Raw genomic sequence first — 14,166 nt, forward strand, 5'->3', positions numbered from 1 at the left:
TCTTCTACCCGGCTCACCGAGTGCAGGTCAGGCCCGTTGGCTGCAGCCGTAACTTCTGCAGCGGAGTCTTCATAGTGCTACACAGGTTCATTGAGTTCAGGGCCACCGGCTCAAAACCCGCTCCCCTGCCCTAATGAGCCCCGGCACTTAATTAATGTAGATAAGGCAGGACAAATAAAAACAAGGCAAAACTCCTCCGGCTTTGAAGCACCCCGAGGGAGCGGGTCTTGGCACGGGAAAAGACAGATCGTAATGCTGTAATAACAAGGGTAATTAATTGTATTTATTAAAGCATCCCTTGATGGTTCCGGATGCTCCGCAGTTTGAAGCACCATAACAGGGGCCCAATGAGGAAGCGCTGCAGGGAGCGGTGTCTGCGCTGCGGCCATTGGGAGCGGGGCCGTCCCAGGAAAGCGAATGGACGGGGGTGAATGGGGGTGGACGGGGTAAGGGGCCTGGCCAGGAGGGCACGTTCGGGTCGTGAGGAGCAAATCTGATCTGGATCCTGGTCTGTGTGCCACGGCCCAGGCGTTACTTCGTCTCTGCACCGCAGCCAGCTGGAATAAAGACCGTGAAAGCCCTCTGAGGCCATCCGGTCCAACAGTGCCCCACCACCCATGTGCCCGCCAACCCCATCCCTGAGCTCCCCATCTCCGTGCTCCTGGAACACCCCCGGGCACGGGGGCTCTCCCAGCTCTCTGGGCAGCCTCTGCCACCGCTGCTTCGGAGGAGAAACGTCTCCTAATGCCCAACCAGGTGTCGGACGGCGAAACCCTTCTCCTCCACGCAGCCTTCCAGCCGCTCCGCCCCACCCACGGGGCCGTCACTGCCGTCCGACACCCGGGAGGACGGCGCTCTGACCGCGGTGCTCCGTTGGAAGCGCGGCCCGGCAGCGGCTGCGGCCCATCGATCCGCGCCCTTCAGGATTCCCATTCGGGTCTGTCGCTCCGCCGTGGGTTGGGGCTACACCGCAATCCGTGTCGCCTTTTGGAAAACAAAGAGCACTTTCCAGGCTTCCGAAACCTCTCCCCGTCCGCTCGGAGACCCCGGGCCGAGCGCGGCCCGCCCTGACCCCCAGCGCCACCCCACAGCCCCCCCCGGGGGTCGGGCCGGGCGCTGAGCGGGGGCCGGGCCGGGCCGGGCGCGGGGGCGGGCGCGGGCCTGGCCGCACAACAGCGCCCCCTGGCGGGCCGGGCGGGGCGGAGCGGAGCGGAGCGGCGCAGAGCGGGATCGGGGAGCGGAGCGGAGCGGCGCGGGATGGCGGGCGCCCTGACGGAGGTGCTGGGCGAGGTGCTGGTGGCGGCGGACGGCGAGGAGGTGGCGGTGTCGGCGCTGGCCGCCCGCGGGGTCTCGTTGGTGGGGCTGTACTTCGGCTGCAGCCTCAGCGGCCCCTGCGCGCAGCTCGGCGCCAGCTTGGCCGCCTTCTACGGGCGCTTCAGGGGGGAGGCGGCGGCGGCCGGAGCTCAGCGCCTCGAGATCGTCTTCGTGTCGGCGGAGCAGGAGCAGCAGCAGTGGCAGGAGGCCGTGCGGGCCATGCCTTGGCTGGCGCTGCCCTTCGCCGAGAAACACCGCAAGGTGAGAACCGGAGCCGGGAGGCGGCACCGGGGGGGGGGGTGGGGGGCTTTGTCCGGGGGGCGGCGGGGCCGGAACGGCGCGCTGAGGGGGAGCGGAGCTTCCGGAAAGTTCTGCGCCCCCGGGGGTGGGCGGTGGGGTCCGGGCGTGGAGCTCCGCGGGGAGGGGCGGGGGGGGTCTTTGGTTCCCGTGGGCTGTAGGGGGGGTGTCGGGGGGCTGGGGGGGTTGGAGCCGGGCGGGGGTCGCTGGTGGAGGTGTCGGACCGATGTCGGCGGCGGTGTTGGCGTAGCGGGTGGTATCTGCGGGGCGCTCCGAGTTACAGCCCCTCATCTGCGGCGCGTCGGCTGAAAGGCGGAGAAATGGCAGGCAGAAAATGGTCTGTAAAGCACGCAGAGCCCGGGCTGCGAGGGAGGGAGCGGAGTGTCACATTCGACGGCTTTGGTATTTAAAAAAAAAATACAACCCACCAAAACAACAACAACAACAACAAAGTCTTTACAAATCTCATCTTCCCCCGAAAGCCATCGGGCGGTAATGAGAAAGATGGAGCCCCGCCGTGTCGTTTCTGAGCGCCGTGCCGGAGCGTAACTGCAGCTCCGAGTGCTGCGGGCAATGGGAGCTTCAGCCCGGAGCTGTGGGGCTGAGCCCTGCAAGGTGCAGCTGTGCCGGGGCATCCCTGGGGCACGGGAGGCTCCTCCATCCCAAACGGGCTCTGAGCGCTCTGTCTGCATCAGCACGGGCGTCTTTCAGACGTTGGCTGCCATCCGGGCTCGCTGTTGGGTGTCCCCTATCCTGAGAAGCGTCGGTGGTGGCATTTCAGCCCGTTCCCCTCCCTGCAGGGTGGTGTTCGGGTGCTGCACTGAAGGCTGTGGTTTCCCCTGCGAGGCAGAGCGCTGCTGTGTGAGCCCTGGGGTTGGTTTGTTCAATGAGGATCTCGCTTCGTCCCTCGGAGGAATTGCATCCTAACGCTGCTGTCTTTAAAGCCAAAGACCCTCAGTGCAGGGCACGGAAGGGTTGTGGTTCCAATGAGAAGCTGGCAGTTTCCCTGCAGAACACTGCAGATTGTGTGGATGGGGGACTTTCTGCCTGCCATGTTTGCTTCAAAGGTTCCACTGCAACAGAGTTAAACTGTTGGGGTGTAGTTAAAGCTGAAGGTGGCATTCATTTCATATTCTGGTCAGTGCTTCCATCTATCAGATTGCGAGAAGACACGAAATTAAAAGATTATAGGGTCTTAAATTCTTATTCCAAGAAGCCCTGAGTTAAATTCAGTATTATTTTTGTGCAGTGTAAAGCAGTCGAAGCTTGTGCTGTATATTTTCAGAACTAAGCAGATGTGATGTGGCTTTGGAGGAAGTTTAATCTGCGGATAACAGAGAACCTATTTGTAAGTTATAAGGGCAATTATGGCAGGATATCAGATTTCTAAACAGGAGATTTATAATCTGGAGCTCAGGCAGCTCCGCGTCTCCTGGTATAATGGGCTGGTTTTTAAATGGGCAGGCTAACGACCCTGCTGTCCAGAAAAGCACAACCTTTCTATTTTTCAGATAGGTGCCAGCAGGAGCCGGGCTGTGCAGCATATGTTCAGTACCTTGCAGGCTTGGTTTGCTTGGAAACAAAAGCATCAGAAACAATGCAGACCGTCTTCTTGAGTTATGGCTCTTTTGCTCTGGAAGCTCATTTTAAGGTCGATGTGAGGCAAGCCCTGGAGAGTTATATAGTTTTAATGGCAAAAAGGCATCGTGTAGATACAGAACAGGGCTGAGAGAGAGGGAGGGAGAGATGTGGGGGGTTTGGGCAGGGAGCTGAACCTCGTCCCTGAGCGCTCAGCCGCAGTGCATTGCCCAGCCTGGAGGGCTGGGAGAACCACTGTGTGTTGGTTGGTTGGAGGCTGTGACAGCATTGGGTGGAGAGGAGTTGTTGTCCATATTGCTGCTGCTTGGAATGATTGAGCATCGCGGCGTTACGGTCCTGGCTTCCTGCTTGTCAGACTGCTGGGATGTTTATCAGCGCACGCCTTGCCTTTCTCTGGTGAGCGTTTGTGGCTCTGGGCAGCCTGGGCTGGTGGTTGGAGACCCTGCACGTAGCAGGGGGTTGAAACTGGATGAGCACTGAGGTCCTTTTCAACCCAGGCCGTTCTGTGATTCTATAATACTCTGTGTTGTTTTTTCTCTTTCCATTTCTTCCTCTTCCAAGCTCAGGCTCTGCACGCAGATAGGGCTGAAGGACCAGCTTCCTTTCGGGGCTGGCAGTAAGATTCCCACAGTCCTCAGAGGAAAACATGTTGCTCCCATGGCGATTGGAGCAGGCAGGATGGGCTGTCAAAGGAAACAGCCACTCCTCATGGAATTCCTCACTAACTCAATAATGCCAGGCTGCAGATAGCAGAGGGCGGAACGGTCCGCAGCGACCGGTTGAATTGGGGTAAGTTCAGCATCCAGCAATTTCTGTCTCCAAACGAGCAATAAAAGAGAGCAGCAGAAGTCAGCAAAACACGTGGACGTGGGGAAAGCCTTTGATTAATGAGGAGGATGGCACCGTGCCTCTGTCTGAGCCGCAGACAGCCATGTTGGTGGCTTTTTTCAAGAGCACCGAATGAGATCGGAGGCCTCGGGCTCTTTGTGCACATCCCTCAATGAGGCCGTTCGTGTCTGGCTTTGGGGGCAGAAAGGCAGCTGTTGGTAATTGATTTGTCCTCTGGTAGTGCCCGGAGTTGCTGAGCAGAGCACGAGAGAGAGATGTCGATCCGTGCTTTTGTTTTTGTCGGGGGTTTTGGTTTAACATCACCCTGTTGTTATCTGCTCGCATGAACAGCAGCTCAAGTTTTGGAGGATTGGTTTAATGATGGCAGTAATTGCTGACTGCTGTCCCAACTCGGTCATGTCAGCAGCCCTATCTGCCTACGTGCCTTGGATCAGGATGGGATGGGATGGGATGGGACGGGGCAGCAGCCCCACCAGCTCCTGAGACCATCTCCAGGGTCCCCCGAGCTCCTGTCCTGTGGGGTGAATTTAGGAGCTCGTGGGATGTTTATGGCACAGAGCCTTCTGCAGGAGCGTGCCATGGATATCAGGGAAAAGAAAGAGTGGTGCTGCAGGGGCACAGCTGCCCTGGGAGCTGAGGGAGTTCTGAGCCTGGAGGTGCTCAGCAGCAGCAGCGAGGGATGTGGTCACGGTGGGCACAGTGAGGTGGGTTGGGGTTGGACGTGGGGATCTCAGAGGTCTCTTCCAACCTGAGTGATTCTGTCCCCCCCAGCTGTGCCTTTTCTTAGTGGTTTTTGCTACCAAACCGCCCTGTTTTGGTGTCAGATAGGTGCTGTCACACATCCCTACGTACAGAAGTGTGGCAGAAGGGTCAGTACGATGGAGGAGAAATAGTGCTGCTGGGTCTGCACTGAATCCCCAAATATCCTGAGCTGGAAGAGACCGCCAAGGGACCATCACAGATCATCTCTGGGAGAGAAGCACTGCGTTTTTGCTGCTGTTTATTTACCCTTGCTTTTGTTTTTATTCGTTACTTATTTGGCACGGTCATCTCTCTCTCTCTTTTCAATCCTTACTATACTGTCTTGGTGCAGCCATTCTGAGCACAGCGGTGTCTGTTCTGTGCTCTGCCTCCCAGTCTCTGTTTTCTTTCCACTGTATTTCTGCATCTGCTTGCATGTTGCCCATATGCCTCCTGGGAAGGCAGATCTGCTGCCAGTGGGGCTGAAAAAGTTCTCTTCTGGTTTTCAATAAATGCAGAGCACATCTATTACATTTCTGTGATTGCTCTGTGAAGTCTCTGAAAACAATTTGAAGCTCTTTTCTGTCATGCTGGTAAATATGTTTTGCTTGGTTTTCCTTTATCCTAAGGCTGGATTTGTGTATGCCGGTCTGTGTGTTATCTCCCACACTAATAGAAAACGTGAGGTCTGTGCACAGAGAGGTGTGTGGTCTTTCTCTGTCTGAGAGAAAAACCTCTTCTCTGTTTTGCCCTAAGGAGGTGGAAGGAGCTGGCTCTTCCTTTTGGATGCTGTTTTTGGGGCTGGTCAAATGCAGTGGGTGAACCTGAGTGGACAGGCGTGGGAGGGCATCCCTCTGCACTGGGAGTGCATCTCCATTGCTGCGGATAAAAGGTTGGTCGTGAGATGGATGGCTGGAACGTGACCAACATCTCGTGAAGTCTTTTGCAGCACGTACCCATTCCTCTTTATTATTAATAGTTATCTTTAATGCTTTTTGCCCCGTGTGCCCAAGAAAAAGGTTTTTTCTTTCTCTCTCTGCTTAAGAAGACCTCCAGCTCTGCTAATGAGACCACACTGAGAATGATTCAGGATGCACTGCAGCACCCACTGGGCTGATGGCCTCTCTGTGAGCCGGCTGCAGCCATCGAGGTGGAAATGCCATTACATTACACTGTCTGCTTGTTTTATGGGGGCGTGGGGAGGCTCCAACCTCTGCACCCAGCTTACATATACCCCAGTTTTCAGGGGCTTTCCTCTTTGCAGTCACCATCTGCTGAGGTCTGGGAGGCAAAGTGGTCGGCACAGATGTGGGATTTGTCTGACAGGAGATTTGGTAAATCACTTGAAGCAGCTTTTGAGTTTCATCATATAAAAATATCGAGTTAATAACTTTCAGCTGTATCCCTGACTTTGTGTTTTCGGGGTGGGAATGTGTATGAAATCGTTGGCTCGCAGAGACACAGATTTGAAAAATATGGACTTCTCATGACATCAGGCTATTGAGTAAAAGCAAGGCGTTAGCAGCACCAACTGATTCTTTGCTTTGAAACTCGCTGGTTCTGGAGCACGGCAATGGGAGATCTATGAGAGCAGCAGCAAGAAGCCCATGTGCTGTTTTTCATTGTGGCATCTTAATCCAGATGTTGAAATGAAAATGTTCATTTAAAAATGCAAGCCTGACCGTTCTGTTTGTTGCTTCCAGGTTGCAGCGCTAAGCAGGGCAGCTTTATTCTTTAAACCAAGCAGCACAGTTCCAGCAGTGCATGGTTTTACTGCTTTCCAGGAGAAGGTGCAGAATTAAGATCAGTTCTGAGAAGTACAGCGGTGAACTTTAACTATGACTCAGGAATGGCCATTCAGTATTTCCACACGGTGAGGGCAGCACCAAAGCCGAAACGTTCTCTAATTCTCGTTGATGATGCTTTTCCAAATTAATTCTGAGCGTGTTTCAGGCAGCTTTGCAGCTCTGCACCGACCCTCTGTGCAGCTCACAGTGGTGCAAAGCCCCCGAGCTTGCAGTGGGATCCCAGCCAGCGTTCACAGGCTGTGGATAAAATCCAGGCCCTGCAATACTTCTGCTGACGTCCTTGGAGGTTGGGTTTTGCCATACATCCAAAATGTGGCTGCCTGAGCACTCACCCAGGGGAAAATCCGTGTTGTGCGTGTCTCGCTGATGCGTCATCTGCTGTGTTGTTTATTGCATCCTTCAGTGATAAGCGCAGACAGTCGAGGCACTGCTCTGAGAGCCCTTGGGCATCGTTCCATAGACGTCAGGGGTCTCTGGATAAGGCCCACGCTCTGCTCAGATCCTCCCAGCTCTGCTGTTGTGCAGCTGGGTCTCGTGCTGGCATTTCCTTTGGGTTGTGACCCATCCCCACCGCCCTGGGCTTTTCAAGCAGCACGATAACATTTAGGTTGGAAATGCTCATTTTTCAATAGTGAAAACACTCCCTTTGTACCATCACCTGTAGCTTTGTAAAGGTACTTCCTAGTGCTGTAGAAGGTCGGCGTGAAGTGTTCGTTGTTAGCAGATAAAAGTTTTGAGAGTGTCGAGGGATTTGGGGAGTTTTTTGATCCTTTCTCATGGACATATTTGTAATGTTTCAAAGCAGCTCATGGTGAGGTTAGCTCATGCTGGCCAGGATAAGGTTTCACTTCTGTGTTTTGCATTCTTGCTTTTTCAGCAACGTTCCCAGCATAGAAGTTGGGGTATGGTTTTAATCTAAGTATAGTCAGAAGATACTGCACTGCACGGTGAGCAGAGCAGCCCTGCTCCCCAGCAAGGCACATTGAGCAGAGCCATCGTGTGCTCTGCATGGTGCTGGCAGATGGAGGGGTGCAGGTGAAGCGGGGTGCTGCTGGGGCTGCAGTGCACCCAGCTGAGCCCAGGAGAGCAATTGTGGGCAGCATCTGCGTGCTGAGAAGCTGCTTGCTGTGCTGGTCTTGTGGGTTGCTTCCTCCTCCTTTTTTCTCTTTCCCCTCCCATTTTTATCAGGGAAACAAGTTCCAAGCAAAATATTCCAAAGTGACACTTAATTACTCTTTAAAATGCAACTATTTGTCTTATCAGCCATGTGGATTTCTGTTTGCTGCTTTGATTTGACAGTCGGTAGTTTGTCATTTTTAAAAAGCTTACACACTCCAGGAATCTGTGATTTTTATGCTTTTGAAAGGGGAGATGTTGAATTAACTGCAGCTTTGAACTATTCATGGATAATTTCAGGCCCCCTGCTTTCAGCAACTAACAAGCTGACTCCTGAGCTTTCAGGCTGGGTTGAATACTGAATAATCATGACTTTGTAGCTGTATGTGTTCTTTAAACCAGTTCCATAACACATCACAGCGTAGCACGCCGTGCTTGCGACGCTCTCTAGACAGATCACTTTGTGCTGATGCCATCTCCATGCACTCACAATTAGGGAAGGGAAGAGCAACGCAAACATGGGGAGGGTGTTTGGATTCCTTGCGACTTGTGCTTTGTATACATTAATTTCCTTTCGTTTCCTCCCCGCCCCCCATGCGAATGCAAATGTTTTATTTTAACTTTCAGCAGGGGACATCTGATTTGTTTGAATTCCAGCCATGCCATGCAGCCCTGCTATGGGATGTGCTTTATCACAGCCATTTCAGAGATGAGCAGCTGCAGTCGTAGGCACTTGAGGGACCTGTCCAAGTCCACAAAAAGCCAATCTGTGCTGCTGTGACTTTTAACCCCCCCCACCTTGGCGAGGCTGTATTTCGAATAGGCAACGCGATCAAAAGGCACGGAGAGATGAACAGCCCAGAGAAGTCATACAGGAAATCCATTCCAAAGCCGGGCATTTGATCTGGATGCATTCCAGCCTTGTGCCTTCAGCCCAGCATCGTCCCCTTCCCTTGGTTCCCTTTCAGAGGAGCTGGGGGCTCTGTCCCATTGGGCTGCAGCAGTGCTGGGAATGGCACGAGGAGTTGATGAGTAAGCAAAAAGCCCAGTAGAGTAGCTCTCCTTCCCACTAGAGAATTTATACAAGTATCCAGATGAAAGCACTGAGCATCTTGTGCATATGTTCCGCTGTACAGCTCAGCAGATCATCATCTTAAGTTTTCTGAAGAAAATGTAGTGTCTTGTTGTTTGGCTTTAGAGTACGCGGAATTAATGGAAGGGTGGAACTAAACAGATGCAGGAATGTTTTCAGCATATTCTCACGCCTGACTTTCAACACGACGAACAATTGAAATCAACAATTAATACGTAAAGAATTTGTGGTCTTTACTTAGTTTGACTGCCTGCCTGCTGCTGTTGCGTCATGGCATCGGCCGAAATGTTGCAATATGATCACCCTCTGCCCGGAGCACAGCAAGCCCTTCTGCTCTCAAAACAAAGACCAGAGAGCTCTGAGGATGCTCCTGCTCACCGTGCTGGCATGGGGAGAACCTGGTCTGTGGAATGAAGTCCCAAGTGCTGCACTTCAGGTGAGCTGTGTCATTGTCACTGCAGGGCGATGAGCGGTGCCAGCCCATGGGAACACCAGTGTGGAGCCCTTGCACTGGAAGAGGAAACTCAAGGCAAAGCAGATCTTGCAGTGCTTGCTCAAAGCCCACACAGTCCTTGGAAGGAGGAATGCAGCAGGGTGAGCAGAGCCAGAGACCTCCTGTGCTGCCTGGGGCAAGGGCAGAGACGAGTTTCCTAGCCAAAGCAGTGCAGCAGGAGGGCAGTTTGTGAGGCTGGGCTGTGTGATTTCCACCCTTGCAGGGCTTGTGCTGTCCAACCAACCAAGGGGAGAGAGTTCAGAGTCCTCTGGAAGCGTTTTGTCCATCTTTACAACTGTGGCTAAATGAAATCTGGCTTTAAAATGTGTTAATGGAGGAACGGTGCAAAAGTCTCTCGTTCAAATCAGTTTGCCAAAGTTACCAGCTTTCCATTTTGTGGCTGAGGTATTAAAAAGAACTATCTGGTGGCATCCAGGGATGCCCAGGTGTGCTGGCTGGGGACAGCTCAGAGTGACCCCATAGGGTGCTGAGAAAGGAGCCTTGTTTTATGTCTCAGTGCAAGGATTCAGGAATCTGGGTGAGAATTAGGTAATATTTGCAGAAGAGAGCAGAGTACAACTGGAACTAATTGCAACTGTGAGCGAGCTGCTGAGAGAAATTCTACTTCTCCCATGTTCCCAAGAGACTTCCACTGGAGAGATGAAGTCATCGCCATTACTTCATGAGCGTGAACTCAGGATGCTGACAAATGAGCCCTGGTGATCAGTGCCTGACCAGTCGGAGAGAGCGTTGCCCCTGGCTTCTCCCCCTGCCTCTGCTTGGAGGCTGCTGCCCTCGGCACAGGGCTGGCAGGAGCATGGGCTGACGCCCACGGCACGCTAATTCCCAGCTCAGCATATTCTTCTGAGCTGTCAGTGCTTTGTCAGGCGTGCCAGCTCTCAACCGGGCAGCTTCAGAGCCAAGTCGGGGTAGCTTCCAGAGATCGTACAAGGCAGACGGAGCCTTGGGGAGATGGGTGGGCAGGCAGGCAGGCATGAGCAGCTCTCCTTGTAATTGCCTGAGTGCAACTTGCCAGAACATCTCCTTCAACACCCGAGCCCATACCCTGTGCAGGGGGTGTTAATTGTACCCCACGGTCTGAGCCCTGCTTCCAGAGCAAACAGATGGGTTCAGGATCTCACCCCTGCAACTCGCAGCATGGCTACGAGAGTCCCTTTTGGAAAAAGTGTGAAATTTATGGTAATATGTGCTGAGGATCTTGTGGCAGGTCTGAGCTGCTAAGTCCTCTAAACCTGAGCCCACAGCTTCATTGACAGGGCCTCTCACTTTGCTCCGCTCCAAGCTTATGGTTTCACTGCTCCAATATTTTTCCATACATGGAAGCATTCCTGCCCCAGCCTGGGCTAATCCTGACATGCCACTGTATCTGGATGTTAGCTCATTTCTCGCAGCTGACACTGTACAAAGGCTGATCTCTGAACTAGCTTTTGTTTAAATAGATTTAAGTCAACCAGCAGAAGTCTCACCCCATAGGTAAGCAGGAAAAGAAAAGGAAGTGTGGTTATCTGGTTTACCTACCGTGCAGGGCTGTTAGCTGGATGAACTGGTCCACAGTAATGCTGTGCTTTGGAAACGTGTGGTGTGTAAATGCCAAAGGGGACAAGGCTTGTTTTACCCCGATCTGTCTTGGTTCTCTGGCACAAGCCCCCCCAGTTCTGCTGCAGCCGCTTTGCTTCCCTCTTCTCTGCTCTGAGCCCATTCCCCACTGTGGCCATCCCCCGTCCCCACCTCTCTCCCTACTCCATCCTGTGCTGCTTGGGGTGCATTTGCTGCGTGCAGATGTGGAGGTAGAAGAGCAGAATCCAAAGGGCAGAGTCTAAACCGGTGTCGGTTCTCCCCCACCCTCCGTGGTGGTTTAGAAGGACTATTCTGACTCTTCCGAAAGCGTCGGTCTGATTGTCTGAGCTGTGAAACAACCCAAACCATCTCTGCTTGGTTGTTTCAGCCCTAGAGAAGTGCACCAGGAGGAGTTTGTGGGCTCCTCCTTTACCTCGCTGTGGCTGGATGATGTGTGGGACAGCAGCACTCCTGTTTTTGTGAACGAAGGGGCTTTGGGACTGTTCTTGACATTGCATTACTATATTTTCCTTCATCAGGTTTTTCTGGTGCTCTTAGAGCAAATTGAAGGGCACCAGGCTGCAAATCCTGCCATACAAGTAATGCCTGGGTGCTTAGCTTACAGGAATGCACTTCTTTTATCAACTGATAGCTACTGTTTAACAGGGCAAGGAGCTAGGCTGATTTTACTCTAAGCTGATGACTGTACAGGCTTATTTTTAAGGGTGCTCCCTCTTTAATTCCGGTTTGTGGCTGTAGGGCAGAGATTGCATTGCTGCCACATTACAAGCTGCTTATAACTACCTCTCGCCTGTAATCTTTGTGCTCTGGGAGCTCTCTTGGTGCCAAGGGCTTTTCCAGTGCTGCTGTGGCTTCTCCACTGCATGCAATGTGAGCCCGGCCGGCACTGCCTGCTGCCCCCCGCTGCTGCGCTGCACACTCCCCAAATCGCTTCGTTCCAGGGTTAGAAAAGACCCATTTTTGTGTCCTAAGCACTGGATTTCACAGATACATAAGGGGAGAGAGGTCTTAATGCCTTGAGCTTGATCGGCTAATCGGAAAGCATGGGAAGTTTTTCATAGGGAGATTTGCTGCCTGGCTTTGCGGTGCAGGTTTGCACAAACGTGTTTGACTCCTGTAATGCAGCAGAGCAGCTGGATGCCTCCCACCAAGGTCGCTGCTGTTGAGGTCTTTGATTTTGGTGGAGACACACAGGAATGAATTAAATGAGTTGGGGGGTTCCAGAGAGTAGTGCAGATGGCTGGAAACTAAGGGCAGAGATTGCTTCAGTGGTAATGTATGGCCTAGATTGGACTCCTTTTTATTTAAAGGAATGGAAGAGGCTGTGTGCTGCTGACCAGCAGCTTTCCTTGTGCTGATCCTCAGGGCTTTGCAGGCCACCTCTCTTGCAGTGCTTTCTTGACAGTCACTCCCATGCTTCCTGGCTGCAGGTTTAATTATTTGGTGTGACAGGAGCACGCAGGGCCCCATTTCACACAAGGTGCCTGCACACAGCAGTCTGCTCCCAGGACAGGTTTTTGCCTAGAGAAGCAGTTTCCAAGCCAGTTAATTGCCAGGTTGTGAAGCAGAAGGGGATGGGGCTGTCCCTGCCTTTCCCTGCAGGCCAATTCCTGCCGGCTGCATGGTGACAGTGGCTCTGGAAGAGCCTTGTCCCAGTGCCAGGGCAGGCTGGGGAGAGCATTTTGCACAGAGAACAGGCAGCAGCAGCAGGAGGAGGGTGGCAGCAGTGCCTTGGCTGGGATGTCAGCCTGACTCTGAACTGCAGGAAGGTTCCAGATTTTAGTCTGTTTTAAGAGCAGAATGCCCCGTGAGCCGTGTGCTGTGTGTTGCTGTTTGGCTTTGGCTGTCTGACCCTGTTCTGGGCCCCATCCAGCATCTTCTTTTTGATGTTCGTCTCTGTGAGGTTTACTGCAGCCTTCACAGCTGAAACAGTGGAGTCTCTGGCGTAAAAACTTTGCTAGGATAAAAGTTGATAGGATGAGAAGCCATCTAATGCCACCTCCATCTGTGGCCATCCTGCTAATTACCGAATTAGCACCCCCAGGCATTTTGTTACCTTTTCTTCTTGGTGGTTAAAACTGGAGATCTGATTTACAGCTCTGGGGATATGCTTGGGGAAAATAAGTGCCATAAAAACTGCTTACCTATGGGGGATGTATGGCTGATGGCACAAAGCCCTTTTGTTACAACAAGAAGCAAAGGGGCTTCATAGCTGCCGTCTGGGCATTGCATCCTGAGCTGCATCTGGCCATTGGGTCCTGGAGTGGAGACTGTCTGGAGCCAGCCCTGCAGCGAGCCACAGACCCCTGGGATGGGCACCCACCGTGTTACTGAGTGACATGGAGCAAAGAGCAGAGCCCAGCGTGACGCAGCCGTGCTGCTGTTTGCATAGGATGCCACGGGTGAAGATTAGGAGTTTGTAGGGTTTCTTTGTCAGGAAGTAGCAGTGCTCGTTAGCAGGCTTAATAGTGAGGAATCTAAGAATGTGATTCATCCCTCAATCGGCGTCTGAAGTGTGTGGTGGTAAAGATAGGAAAATCTGTGTATGTATTGAACGCTTCCTCTTAGGGGGTTGAGAAACCCTTGGGTGCAGCATTTGTTATTTTACTTAATTGGGATTGAAATACCGAATGCTCAGAACATGCTAGCTCATGTCTGTTGTAGGAAGAGCTCAATTGCTCAATAGAAATGGCTTTTCATCCCGCCGCACTAAAGAGAAAATAAGGTCAAATCTATTGAGAAGAAAGATTATTGATCTATTTTTTTTTGTCATCTGCTCAGATTGCTGTACAGAACCGTGGGAATGGCCTTGCGGGTACAGCTTGTGGTGAGGGAAGTCCTGTGTGTGAGACAGCAAGGCAGTTCTGTGCTAATGCTCACCCCTCTGGTATTTAGCCTGGTCTTTTGCTTTTTAATTGTTACAGCAATTAGCGCAGTTACAGAGCGTGCCTTGCCGTTGGTGTTCTATGCACTGTTAGCAGGGTCTGCCAGCCATGGGAAGGAGCCAGCTTTCAGCAAAAGGGCATATCCACCTGGAAAAGGTACCATCAGGTGACTCACTGTCCACACTGTGCGTGCTCACAGCCTGGCAGCTGTGGATCCAAGAGGGATGCCGACAACTCGTGCTCTGTGCATGGACATGGAGCTCTGGGAACTGAGCACTGCCAGAGGGGTGGCAAGAGGCAGCCAAGCATGGGCTTGGGCAGTCACTTCTCTTGCTGTTGGGTTTGTTTTCCCTTGTCATTACCAACGGTGTT

General features: G+C 52.7%; 1 protein-coding gene across 2 annotated transcripts in view; it reads left to right on the forward strand.

Annotated features, from left to right (window-relative positions):
- Positions 1 to 1,192: 1,192 nt before the first annotated feature.
- NXN (nucleoredoxin) overlaps positions 1,193 to 14,166 on the forward strand; it is a 49,203-nt gene continuing 36,229 nt past the window's right edge. The window contains exons 1-2 of one of the 2 annotated variants that reach the window (XM_025141989.3): positions 1,193 to 1,575; positions 9,059 to 9,253. In XM_025141989.3, coding sequence (XP_024997757.2) covers positions 1,258 to 1,575; positions 9,059 to 9,253 — 513 coding nt within the window. In that variant the 5' untranslated portion in view covers positions 1,193 to 1,257. The remainder of the gene's footprint in view (positions 1,576 to 9,058; positions 9,254 to 14,166) is intronic. The other variant, XM_015296116.4, reaches the window with a different exon arrangement.

This window comes from Gallus gallus, chromosome 19 (genome assembly GCF_016699485.2).
Source record: "Gallus gallus isolate bGalGal1 chromosome 19, bGalGal1.mat.broiler.GRCg7b, whole genome shotgun sequence".
Lineage (NCBI taxonomy): Eukaryota > Metazoa > Chordata > Aves > Galliformes > Phasianidae > Gallus > Gallus gallus.